General features: G+C 37.0%; 1 protein-coding gene across 1 annotated transcript in view; it reads left to right on the top strand.

Annotated features, from left to right (window-relative positions):
* The window catches only part of UGGT2 (UDP-glucose glycoprotein glucosyltransferase 2), a 95,637-nt gene that overhangs the window by 64,624 nt on the left and 16,929 nt on the right, over positions 1-14,084 (top strand). The window contains exons 26-30 of the mRNA XM_075727799.1: positions 3,134-3,213; positions 4,919-5,108; positions 6,008-6,166; positions 7,361-7,446; positions 12,862-12,946. Coding sequence (XP_075583914.1) covers positions 3,134-3,213; positions 4,919-5,108; positions 6,008-6,166; positions 7,361-7,446; positions 12,862-12,946 — 600 coding nt within the window. The remainder of the gene's footprint in view (positions 1-3,133; positions 3,214-4,918; positions 5,109-6,007; positions 6,167-7,360; positions 7,447-12,861; positions 12,947-14,084) is intronic.

Below are 14,084 nucleotides of genomic sequence, written 5' to 3' on the forward strand. Positions count from 1 at the left end.
TCAGTGCAGATGCTTCATATTATGGTGATGTGCACTCAGAATTCAAAGTGATTGTTGAATAATCGTGGTTTAGTGAGTTAATGCTTTTCAGATGAGTTGTGGTAACTTACAGTAAGTGTTTTGCAAAGTGACTGCACATGGAAAATAAAACTTGGGCTTAAATCATTTTCAAGCCATGCAAACTGAAGTAATTCCGCCATTTGTTACAGTTTGAAATACTCCCTGAACAAAATTTCCATGCTCTTCTTTGCGTTTTCTTAATTAAACAGACTGAACTCTTCAAACACCCTGCTATAAAAAAGGCCTTCCAATCTTGAACCATTTTCATGTGTTGACTTGAATGCCCTGCCTTTTGGTGTCCTTATAAGCCCTAAATAACAGAACTGAATTCAGTATTCCAGAAGTTACATTGTTGGAAAACACAGAGATAATGCATTCTTGTCTTATTTGTCATTTCCTATTTAAGTTCCTTTGAAATGCTAATTAAGAGTGGCATTATTCTTTTGGCTACAATACTATGTTAAATTTCATGGTCAGCTGATGAATTGGGATGACACCTCAGTCTTTTTCAAGATCACTTCATTCTGCACACAACCACCTATCAATGCAGATTGCTGAAGTGTTGTTCTTACTAATGGAATGAGGGTTTTGTCTTGTTTGGAGATAAAGTGCAATACACGTTTACATAATTTTGGATGCAACATCTTTATTTGAGAAATTGTTTTCTTTAGTGTTGAAAATTCTGGGTATGTTTCAGAAGATGAGACCAGCTAGCACTGGTTACAAATGCTTTTTATTCTGAATGATGGCTAGATACTTGTGTCACTTTGACCTCTGTTTTGATTTTGGAGGTCTTTAACCCATGTCATGTAATACTTTCCCTTCTTATGCTTTCAGTGCTGTTTAAGTTCTTGTTTCCTGCTTCTTCACTTGTTCTCACCCTTACGCTATTCCCTAGTCTTTTTTTTTTTTTTTTCTCGGTAGTTTTTCAGTGATTGTATTCAGGTGACACAAAGAATGAGAATGAGAAACTAGGAGCAGAACTGGTCCCTAGGACTATGTAAAGTTATAGCACTATAGTAAAGAATATGTGTAGCCATGGGTTGAACTGAGGAAAGAAAAACATGTTTAGAATAAAAAAGAGATTTAATGATGACCATTGTTTTGCTTTGTTCCCAATTTACTTGCCATTATGGTAATTTTAGATTTTAGCCTTAGTGATATCAGTATTTTAACTTAGCTTTAATATCTTATTTGCTTTTCTAATAATATCTGTAAAGGTAGACACAGCTGCTTTATGCTTTCAAATAAGCACTTTGGATCGGAAACCACAGAATGAAGATAACTTGGTAAAGGCTTTTAAGAGTGCTTTAAAGAAATTAATAGCTTTGTTAACTTTAAACAAAATAGATTGCTCAAAAAAAAAAAAGAAAAAAAATACTGCCCTAATATGGTTTTTTATATAACAGCATCCAGAAAACTAGTATTTTAGAAATGAACAGATGAAGAAACTGAGAAAGAAGTAGAAATATTTTAACTTACTGGAATGTTTTGAAGTTGATCGAATAGTTTAACACATCCTTAATCTATTGCTGACATTTAAAATTATTAAATCATAGAATAGTTTGGATTGGAGGGGACCTTTAAAGGTCATCTAGTCTAACCTCCCTGCAATGAGCAGGGACCTCTTCAACTGGATCAGGTTGCTCAGAGCCCCATCCAACCTGACCTTGAATGCTTCCAGGGATGGGGCATCTACCACCTCTCTGGGCAACCTGTCCAGTGTTTCACCACCCTCATGGTAAAAAAATTCTTCCTTATATATAGTCTAAATCTACCCTCTTTTAGTTTAAAACCATTACCCCTTGTCCTATTGCAACAGGCTCTGCTAAAAAGTCTGTCCCCATCTTTCTTATAAGCCCCTTCTATATGTTGAAAGGCTGTAATCAGGTCTCCCTGGAGCCTTCTCTTTTCCAGGCTGAACAACCCCAACTCTCAGCCTTTCCTTATAGGAGAGGTGCTCCAGCCCTCCGACCATTTTTGTGGCCCTCTTCTGGACCCACTCCAACAGGTCCATGTCCTTCTTGTGCTGAGGGCTCCGGAGCTGGACGCAGTACTCCAGGTGAGGTCTCACCAGAGCAGAGCAGAAGGGCAGAATCACCTCCCTCGACCTGCTGGCCACGCTTCTTTTGATGCAGCCCAGGATACGGTTGGCTTTCTCGGCTGCAAGCGCACATTGTTGGCTCATGTCCAACTTTTCATCTGCCAGTACGCTCAAGTCCTTCTCTGCAGGGCTGCTTTCAATCCCTTCATCCCCCAGCCTGTGTTGATACCGGGTGTTGCTCAGACCCAGGTGCAGGACCCTGCACTTGGCCTTGTTGAACCTCATGAGGTTCACATGGGCCCACTTCTCAAGCTTGTCCAGGACCCTCTGGATGGCATCCCATCCCTTGGGCGCGGCAACTGCACCACTCAGCTTGGTGTCATCTGCGAACTTGCTGAGGGTGCACTCGATCCCACTGTCTATGTCATTGATGAAGATATCAAACAGTACTGGTCCCAGTGTGGACCCCTGAAGGACACCACTTGTCACTGATCTCCATCTGGACATTGACCTGTTGACCACTACCACTAATTAATACTTAATTAAGTATTAAATTAATTCTTTGAGCTGCACTATATTCAACAATTTACTGCATAGAACAATTTTAATAAGAGTAAAAGTGATTGGTTTAAGATTGGTTGTTGAATAAAAGGCACATGTTGTACTTACAAACTTTCAAGTGCTTTAAAATCTTCTAGAAAACACAATATAAGAAAGGTGATAATATAATTTACTTAAGCATTGGAAAATGGGGATAGCTTCTCTTTAAGAAACTGCATCACTAGGGGAAAACTAATATTTTTACTCTCAAGAATATTGTGTGCTAAATCATGCAGCTTTAAAAAAGGTCAAATCTTTATTTGGAATATCTGATAACAGCCGTTAATTTACAGATATATTTTGAACTTTAAAATGTTTGCGGTTTCTACTGAAGTTTGGGAAATGACAGGATGTCACAAGGATAACGGCTTATTTTCAAAGTTTGATGATTACCAAGAACCATTTTTTATAGAGATCTTTTTTCTGTAGGTACTCAAAGACATTATCAATGTGAAACTCAGGTTGTTTTTGAACTGCAGATCTAAGCTGTCAGAAGTGCCACTGAAGAGGTAAGTAGTCTATAGCTTTTCTTAGAAGTATATGATCTCGCTCGGTTTGGAAAAACAGCCTTAACAGTCTATATTCCCTTAAAAAATATACAGTTGTTTGTGTTTCTGGATTCTTTTGTTGCATTAGTTATTTTCTTTGAACATAAGTTGAAAGTTATCTAAGGAATTCGCAGCTGTTGAGAAAAATTCTAATTCTAAGGTGTCAAGCATGGGATCACAGGGAAATGATCTAGTCCATCAGATGCACCTCTCAAACAGTCCTTAGAGAAATCAGTGGAGAGTCTTTCATGCCTGTGAAAACTTGCAGAGGGAGATTGTCTGCCTAACTTGGTCACTTCTTACAGTCCACTTACTGTGTAATGAATTTTACAGATTATGTACGCTTAACTTAAAGAGGAAATTCATCTGAGTAAATGTACTGTCTGCATTTGAGATCTCATTATAATTCATTAAGAATATTATACCCTGAAAGTACTTGCCTTAAATTGAAGTTTCTTTTAACTGCCTGTAAAGACCAGGGTTCACTAATTCAGTTATAGACATTTACCCTGAACTGAATTCCCCAGAGAGGGTTCCTTTCCCTCTAAAAGAAAGGTTTAAGCACTGCCATCCTTTGGCGGATATTTTACCTATAATCTTATTATGAGAGAGAGCTGGTGGTAGTGCCTTCCCTTTAGCTAGCAGATTAGAGAATTACTCACTTGCGCCCAAAACAGAAACCCTTAGTTTCTGTTTGGTTTGAGAGGAGTTGAACTCGTACCTCTTATACTGCAAGAGAGCGTCTTAATCATCAATCTTGTGAGTATCTTGTGTGAACACTGTCATGATCACTTTTAAAGCTAGCCACTTTGTAGGTATTAGTGCCTGGTTCTTTCCTTCTGCTTGGCGGAGGTGAGAGAAAGAAGTGTTCTGGCATCTACTCTGTGGACAGGTTGTATTTTTCTTGCAGCAATGATTTCATATGAAATGCATCCATGTACTGGCCCAAATACATTGTGGGAAAATTGCATTCCTCCTGATGGGTACAGACTTTCTTACCTTTTTACTTTTCATAGTAATTAAATGTGCTTTTTTTTTTTTCCACATGAAGCACTCACTGCTTTCTCCTTTCACTCTCCATCTTCAGTGCTCTTCTTTCTCTGTTCTGATTCTTTTAATTTTGTTGAATATCAGTAGAGGAAGGAAGAAAATCATCATTATTTTGTTGTTGCAAGGATCTTTTTACCTGTGGAATAAACGGAGTAAGTGTTGGAGAGGAATAGATGCACCTCTCCTTTCCTGTGCTCTCTGTCTTTGCTGCTCCTAGTGCCAGGAACTGTTCCCAAAGACTTTTCTTCCAGCAGGTTAGTCCTTCTGCTTAGTTTAGGAATACAGATTCTGAGAATCCAAAGCAGTTCACAGTCAAGATGTTAAGATGCCCCTCTTGGATGTTTACCTTTCCAGCTGTTTAGAATGTTAGTGGGAGCTATGCACTTTCCCAGCAAAAATTTATCAAAAATGAATAGTTCTGTCTTCATCTACCAGCCCATTTGAGATGCTGTAGGTATTGTCTGACAGTACCCCAAACAACAGGGAGCTATCATGCCTCCAAATGTAACTAATTTGGTAAACGTTCACTGTATTTCAAAGTATTTTAGAAGAAGAACTTCATGTTTGGAACTTTATGTAAGTGTATTTTTTTTTTTTAACACTTCTTTTTCAACAGCTTCTATCGTTTTGTTCTGGAACCAGAATTAACTTACGGGATCAACAAGCACCTTCCTTCTGAACCAATGGCAAAATTCCTAGAATTGCCAGAATCACCCCTTTTGACTCTAAACATGATCACTCCTGAAAGCTGGTTGGTTGAAGCAGTAAACAGTTCCTGTGATCTCGATAACATTCATTTACAGGATGTAAGTAATAGTTTGTAAACATTATAATACTTGTGTTGGACCTTCTACCTCAAGAGGGAAATGGAAATCTTGTGGGATTTTTGTCTCTTGTTTTCCAGAAATGCTTTCTGTGGTAATTGATTATTTGGTCAGTATTTTACCATTTTTATTTTCATTATCTGTTTTTCACATTCTCTCTTACTTTAAAAAAAAAAAACCCAAGTCTTAAAAGAAAGCCATGAAACAGAAAAAAATCAGAATGCAGAATACAAGTAAAAGCAATTTATCTGCTGTGTTAAGCTTTATAATGTCTACGGAAATATTCTTTTTTTTTAGATAAAAATAAAGCACTGAAGGGATTCTGTGTGCTAGCTTTTTTTTTTTTTTTTTTTTAGTAAATATTTTTGGTAATAATAGGTTTAACCTAGGTAAATCTTCAAATAAACCAGAATATATTGCTGTTTATTAATATAGATTAGAATATATTTGACCCTTTTTTAGTTCACTATTTTTTAAATTATATTTTTAATCTCTCTGCTCTAAAATCGCTAGATTTGTTTCAGTCACTAAACCTATGCAAAATATTGAGTGTTTGATCCACCAAAGCTGTGTATTTGGAAGGCGTATTGTGAAAATAAAGGTTGTGATTTACCTTACTGAAGCTGAGATGTCTCAGCTTCCTCAAGAGTCAATGGAGAGAAGGTCCCTCTCCACAGTGATTCATCCTCTCTCTTTACCTTACATACCTATTTTAAAATTGAGTGAAAGTCCTTCTGGAAGGGTCTTTCTCTTTTTTTTTGGGGGGGGGGAGGTGTAGTTGAATTTAGGTGAAGTAAATCCCACACGTTTGTCATTGTAATATGTTGCTTTTCCCACATAGTTAAATGACATAATTTGCCAATGAAATGTTCCTTCCACAGATAAAAGGGATGGTTATAGCAGAATATGAGCTAGAATATATATTGCTTGAAGGACATTGCTTTGATGTGACAACTGGACAACCTCCTCGAGGGTTACAGTTCACTCTGGGCACAAAGGCTAATCCTGTCATGGTTGATACTATTGTGATGGCCAACCTGGTAAGTACAGAAATAGGCATTACAGTTGCACAGTCTTCATGAGAATTCTTTATGAGCTTCTTGTTCTTTGAATCCATTTCTCTGTGTTGCAAGCTTAGCAATGCTAAAAGTAACAGGAGTATCCTGGAATTGAGACCACCTACAAAAGAAGATTTGCATCTCTAATTTGCTGAGCTTTTTCCCCCGCCTCCTCTGACCCAGTGTAGGTTTGGATGTAGCCTAATTTTAGATCCTTATCTGAAGTGCCTAAACTGGGAGTCTAATTGCCTTAAGTAGATGTTAGGATGTATATATATTCAGATGGAGATTCCCCTAACAAATGTAAGGTGTGAATCACATTCTGATTGAAATAACCATTTTTGTTACACAGTGATCCAGGCAAAAGAAGGTTCTTAGTTTAGATGCTTCAGTTGAGTGCTTAAAGCCTCTGTGGGACAAATCCAAATCTGAGAATTCCTCTGGTCATCTGAAGTAATTAGTTTTGGTTTTAGCAGGCTGTAGAGCAGAAGATCTTGTGATTTCTGAAGCAAAAAATTTATTTTCTATAGGCTAAGGTAATCTGATAGGGAAGGATTAATTTTGATGAATAAGATCTGTTACCTATCTGCCATTCTCCGTTCTCTGTATATATTCTATCACAAGGAATAAAATGCTTAATAAACTGTGAATCTTTGATTTATTTTCTTTTTTTTTTTTTAACACAAATACTGAATACAGTCTCAATAGTAGAGGATGATGAAACTTTTAGTATTTCTTCACAATCCAAAGCTTGCTTCATCTGCCTTTCACACAGTGATAGCTGTATGCAGTGTTCCTAAATGGGGAAGAAGCTGTGTTGACTTGTAAACTTGTTCCAGACAAAAATTTTAAGTTCCAAAGAAACTTTTCAGTTTAGGGTCAGTATAGTAATCTGTTTCTTTACTGCTCACTTACTATTCTAGGTGGAGATTTTGTATGCAATTCAAATTCAGCTACAAACAAATGGAGCACTGAAAGGCATTCATATAGACATACAAGAAAGGTGATACTTAGTTGCATCACTGCCGTATTACTTTCAGGGCTAGTATGACAGTAAGTCATGGTCACTAACCTTGGCTGCAGTACCAAATGTTGGATAATTGATGTTTGTATGTGTAAATGGTTGATTCTGAAATGCTGACAGAACAAGTGACTGTCTTTCCCTTTTTTTCATAGGGGTATTTTCAGCTGAAGGCAAATCCAGGTGCTTGGACACTGCGATTGCGTAAAGGAAGATCTGAAGAAATTTATCAGGTTTTTTCGTAAGTATTAATTTATCTTTTGGAAACATACTTATAAATGAATCTGAAAGTGCAACATATTTTGAAAAGATCTGACAATACTGAAGGAAAATGAGCAAAGATAACATGAAAAAAATAGAACAAGAAGCACATGATGATCTGAAGTTTATAAGAGATACCTTATTTCCTGATAGTGGTGGTGTTTGATGGCTCCACGTGTTCTTGAAGGCATTTGCATATGTTAATGCATAATAAGCCTAAGCTGCTGAGCTAACTTGATGCTAGCAAAGCCTCTTGCTATACAGCTGCACAGCTACCAGACACTTGCCCTGTTAGTTCCAAGCATGGTTGTTGTTAGCATGCAACTGCCTGCACCAAATTCTGTAGAAATGTCACTCATGGTTTTGTTGATTAATATTTTGGCATTCCCAACATACTTAACGTGTAATTCCAAGAACATGTCCACTGGAGCATCGCTAGCTCTCCAGCAGCGTCTTGATCAGCTGGAGCAAATGCCATCACTTTCCCTCTCGTAATCTTTCTTTAGCCCTGAGGGTGCTTCTGAATGCAGTGTTATTGATGGGTGGCATCTTTTTTTAACAGGAGCAGTATACTCATTTCAGCTCTAGGCTTTTTTCTTCAATTAATTTTGAGTGGTTTTTAGTCTTCTAAGAATCACTGTGGTTACACCTTCACCTTAGGATTTAGAAGCACCCTTCAGTTCGGCACCCTGGCTGCATGTGGACTGCGCCACACTTCCCTCTCTTGGAAGAAACACCTGTACATGGAAAGAAGTCATGTTGTACTCCACTAACTGGCATTTAGTTGCCACCTATATGGCTTATAGATCTGTAATTTCTGTGGTCAATTTTGATACGAGGAACATGTGCTAGCCATCATTCCAATTACTCCTTAGAAGAAGCACCTTTTTATCATGTTTTATGTAACAGCATAGATCTGTAGCATATGAGGGCTTCCTCTTGAAACCTTGGATCTGGTCCCTTCTAGAGGAACAGCATTGTTTTATTTTATTTCAGCTTCAGTTCTTAACTTCCCCCCCTCGCCCTGTAATTCTCCAGACTGAAACAGGTCTATTTTCTTATAAAATATTTGTTATTACTTGGAGTTCAGCAACGCATTGTTCCATATGATGTTTAGTCATCAGCTACTATTAAAAAATGAAAAAATTGATGAACATATTTGCTGGTTTGAATATTTAGTTAATGTATCAATTTCAGTGTTACAGGAAGAAATGTTAACAGGATATTAGGTTCATTCTATTTGTTTGCAATTTTCAATTTTTTTTTCCTAGAAACCACTCACAATCTGTTGAAAAAGCAGAAAAGCATAGTCTTTACCCTAAGAAGTTCACTTAATCTCCTCCAACTGTAGCTATATAATTTGTCTAATTTAACATTCAATTCCTAAGATACAGAAAATGATTTATGAAAGATATCAGTGTAAAAAAAAATGTAGTGAGCTATAGTTGAATTAAAAAATGAAACAAAATGAAACAAAACCACTCTACTTTCTAGGATGGATCAAAGGAAACTTAAAACATCTGCAGTTTTTTAAGATTGCTGATTTTCCCTAAGAAGTAATACAAATGAGCTTAATTGAGCTCAGCTAAGTTATGTGAAATTAATACTTGATGAGGAATCTAAACAATAACATTTATTTCATTTAATTTTTACAAGCCATAGGCTTAGAGTACAACAGCCAAAGTATGTTTGGGAGGCTGTACCAGGATCTTTGCTATTCTTTTTAATGATATCAGTATTAATGGTATTAAATTGCTATCAGAACTCAAGGAACTATTTGACAGGATGGAATTTTGCCAAGAGGCATTTCAGGATATTCTCCATCCTCATATACGAGTCATATCCTCTCCTGTTGAACTGTGAGATGATCTGTTTTCTTGGAGGCACAGACCTGTACATTATAATAAGAATTTTAGGGGAATTACAGGAATTTGAAGTTACAGCATGTTTTACACCTCAGTGCTTATTTGCTTCTCTCATAGTAGCATCTAATACACATGCAAGTAATTTATTTTTACTCTGTGTAAATACACAGCTTTTGAAATAAGCTTCTTTTTTTCCCCTGAACACTGCTTCTAACCAGGTTCATTATTTTGAAGCAGTCACACTTGTAAATCAATTTGATATTAATAAATTACTATGAGTATTAGGAAGATGAAAATTTGTGTACTTGGCAACAGTCTGAGCACTGCTTATTATTGGAACTTTGATTCTGTGATGTCAGTAAGAAAACAGGTAGGTATTGCAAGATAAGACTTAGAAAGTTTATATATGAAGATATGTGTGTGTATATATATGCTCCTGCTGAATTGTAATTTTTAAAAAGGCAGGTAGATACAATTTATTACATTTTGATGGTTTGCAGACTGCTTGCTTAACTGACAGTTGTATCTTTTATAATTTGGGCAAAGGGGAGGGGTTTGTTTTTAAAGAGTCTCCATTTGTTGAACTTTAATGCTTTTTTCCCTCCATATGGAAATTTATGAATGATATTATATTTATATTTATTTGTATATTAAAAGTATGTAGGTATTTTGAAGCATTTTAAAGCTGTGACCTAAATAGTGTGCTGGACACGTTTAGTTTCATACAACAATTATATAACAATAAAGTAGCTGTTGTTAAATATTTAGTAGTGCTGTCAGTATGCAAGACATTTTGCTTGGATTTAAAATGGAAGTTGCGCCTACTTTCAGTGGGTTTACAAAGTTACACTAACAGCATTCAGTACCTTTTGGACAAAACACAAAATCGTTACTGGATTTGTTAAGGCAGTTTATAAATCATGATCCCAGTTCTTCCAAACCCCAGGTCACATTCAAAACCTTATTGACATAATTGCTCATTTGAAACATGCATCTGTTACGTGAATAAAATTACAACATGCTGAATATCATATGGATAGAGATGGAGAAAGGAGGAGAGGTCCTGTGTAAGATTCCCACTGATTTAAAATTAGAGGACAGTGTGATGGACTCTGTTTTCTTTCAGAGAGATACCTACCTAAAAACAAGTGGATATCCTCGTCTATAAGTAGCCATTGAGCACATAGTTGGGTGGCTGAGAATTGAAATGAAGAGAGGTACTTTATCAGGAAAAGAAGTTGCCGTAGTGTAACAGCAGGAAGTATAGAAAGATGTGAATGGAAAACCAGATAGACTGGATCTTGAAACCAGCGTTAAGTGTCCAAGGTCACTAATGGTAACTAGCGCTATTTTCAGTACAGTTTTCATACCGGGGCAGAAATTCATCACACCGAGTGCTGTGCAGAGTAAAACAATTGGCACTTGGTAAAGATGGAGCCGGCAGTGAGGGAACCACGGAGGAGATTTAGGGAGACAAAGTGATCTTATTAAATTTACAGCCAAACCAAACACTTTGAGAATATTGTAAAGACTTTGGAAAATCATCTTCATCAGCAGAGCTAGCTACAGAATTCATAACATAGAGATTTTGAGGTAACTGAGTGAATAGCAGAGAAAATTTTGATTGTGTAAAAACTGAGGGTAAAAATGAGAACACTGTGCCAGCTGCTGCCATATTTGCCATCAACAGTTTGTGTTTGGCTCTAGTTTTACTATTTTAGAGCTTTGTAATGACATGCTTTATTTAAAATGGAGATCTGTGCCCTTTTACGTTGAGTACTGTCCAGCCCTGTGATAAAAAGACAGTTCTTGGACAAGTGTTCATAAATGCCATATTTTAAAAGTGTGAAAATGAAACTAGATCAGAGAATAGATAGATAGTCAAGATAATCCTGAACACAATTTTGTGCCAGAATCAGCCATCTCTGTGAAACTTAGTAATGATAGGCACATTTTACAGAAATGTATTAAATAGAAAATACAGATAAATATATAAAATCCTGTCACTTTTAGATAAGTGATACAGGACAGATTGAAACAAGGTTTTAATATTTCTGTTTTCTAGGCAAAAAAAAAAAGAAAAAAAATCAAGCCTAAGGGGTAGCAGATTACTTTCTCAAACCAATTTTTTGTATGCGTAGCTGTAGCAAGAGGAAACCATATAATGCTGTTAAAAGACAGAAAGGATTGAAGGAAAAATGTATGGGCTATTGAGGTATAAAAGCTATAATATTTGTGAATTATGTTATTACACTGTATCACAGAATGGTAGCAACATTATTAATACTTGTTACTCAGTGGACTGCAGTACAGTTCCAAGATGCCTGAATGGCTTTAAACTGCTATTCAGTAGGGCAGATGTTCATGTTGCACGGCCATGTCTTTAGGGGTACAGTTGCCAAAGCCAACCAGTTGAAAGCCAATCTTTACTATCTCAGCACTGTGATGAAGCTTTGCCTAGACTTCCTAAAGCAGATTTATTTTAAAAGTACGTTTAATGCTTTCACACAGCAATTTCTAAGATGTTTTCCATATTTGAAAAATAAAATGTAGTTTAGTATTTGAATGTAATATAGAATCATAGAATTGTTTAGGTTGGAAAAGACCTTTAAGATCATCCAGTCCAACCATTAAACCAAGTCCACCACTAAACCAATTAAGGGTAGATGAGACTAAACCATGTCCCAAAGTGCCACGTCTACCCGTTTTTTGAACACTTCCAGGGATGGTGACTCCACCACCTCTCTGGGCAGCCTCTTCCAATGCTTGACCACCCTTTCCGTGAAGAAATTTTTCCTCATATCCAACCTAAACCTCCCCTGGTGCAGCTTGAGCCCATTTCCTCTCGTCCTATCGCTAGCTACTTGGGAGAAGAGACCAACACCCACCTCACTACATCCTCCTTTCAGGTAGTTGTAGAGAGTGATGAGGTCTCCTCTCAGCCTCCTCTTCTCCAGGCTAAACAACCCCAGTTCCCTCAGCCGCTCCTCATAAGGCCCATGCTCCAGACCCTTCACCAGCCTTGTTGCCCTTCTCTGAACACGCTCCAGCACCTCAATGTCTTTCTTGTAGTGAGGGGCCCAAAACTGGACACAGTATTCCAGGTGCGGCCTCAGCAGTGCCGAGTACAGGGGGACAATCACCTCCCTGCTCCTGCTGGCCACATCGTTCCTGATACAAGCCAGGATGCTGTTGGCCTTCTTGGCCACCTGGGCACACTGCTGGCTCATGTATATACCTGTATAATACATAATAATGTATTCAGCTCTAGGTTGCTGCATTTTTTCATTGGTCGATAGAATATCCTGTGAAAATCCAAATTAAAAAGTGAGGGCTACCACTGTGGACAATGTCTAGTGATGAATAAAACTCAGAAAGTTTCTGAAGTTAAGGTATAATTAGATGCAAGTGAAGAAATTTTGTTTCTATAAATATCATCAATCCTAAACCTTATACTCTAATTAAACACAAGTAATAATGCGTGTTTTAATGAGCCAGTACATTTGCATGTTTTTTTTTTCTCCTCACAGCCATGAAGGAACAGATTCAGCAGCTGACCTGGCAGATGTTACTGTGGTATTAAACAACTTCAGAAGCAAAATTATCAAAGTCCAAGTATGTAAAGAAATGCCTCTTTTGTCTGCAGTATTTCCTTATATGAAATATGACTCATGCTTACATGTCTTAGGCTATATTTAATTGGAAGATGTATACTGAAATATATAATTTAGATTTTGTATAATTAAATAGAGAAGGGTGTGCAAATTAATGTAGTTAATTTGATCCAATCAGGTTATACTAATTGCATAGGAGATTGTTAAATAGCTGTTAAAATAATACATCCGTGTGCATAACAGACAGGATTTACCTCATCTAGCTTAAGGTGTCTGAGCGTGTAGTCTAGGTGCCTTAAACTCCCTCTCTGCTTAGCAGAATGAGAAAGACAGTCCAAAGAACTGCTCATCCCAGCTCGCATGTGTATTTAAACCCAGGGGGTGACCACCTCTTGAGACATCCAGTTCTCTCCTGTGACCAGGGAGGGATTTTACATGATGTCCAGATACCAGAGTGGAAGTTAAAATTAGGTATGTTGAATTCTACCCTAAGCTACCAAATTTGTGTAAATGAAATTGCATTACTTACATTCTTAAAGATGTATCAAAAAGAGATAATGAAACATGACTTACATTAAGGAGAAAGAACCTCGTATTTTTATATGGTTTCCACTATTTTGTAAATAACATTTTGTGTAGGTGTACTTGGTACATCATATCCTCATTTTTGACATTGAGAAAGAGAGAGAATGATGTCAACATAAGTCCAAAAGGATTTTGTAAAACCACATATATGAGTCTCTTCCCCAGTCCTGTAACTCAAAGTTTCCAGAACCTGGAGAAAATGTCTAACTCTCTGGAGTGTGATGAGCCTACCTTTAAACCACAGAGGAAGGGTAAAAGGGTGCCATTTGGGTCAAAATAGGAAAATTATTCTATGTGAAAGGTGGCGCGTGTTAAGCTTATAACTAGAATATGTAAGCTCTGTCATTTAGTTGAACCGTAGAATCACTTCAGTGATACCTAGGATGTGGCTTCAGAAGTGTCAGCTAAAAAGACGCATGATTTAGGGTGAACAGAAATCTGTAAGCATTAGCTTGACAGTATAAACATGTGAAATTAATAGGGTTAGAATTGAATATGTTCAAATATTTAGTGTTTTAGAAGCTATTTGGGTTTCAAAACCAGTTAGGTTTCTT

The sequence above is a fragment of the Pelecanus crispus genome, chromosome 1, assembly GCF_030463565.1.
Source record: "Pelecanus crispus isolate bPelCri1 chromosome 1, bPelCri1.pri, whole genome shotgun sequence".
Lineage (NCBI taxonomy): Eukaryota > Metazoa > Chordata > Aves > Pelecaniformes > Pelecanidae > Pelecanus > Pelecanus crispus.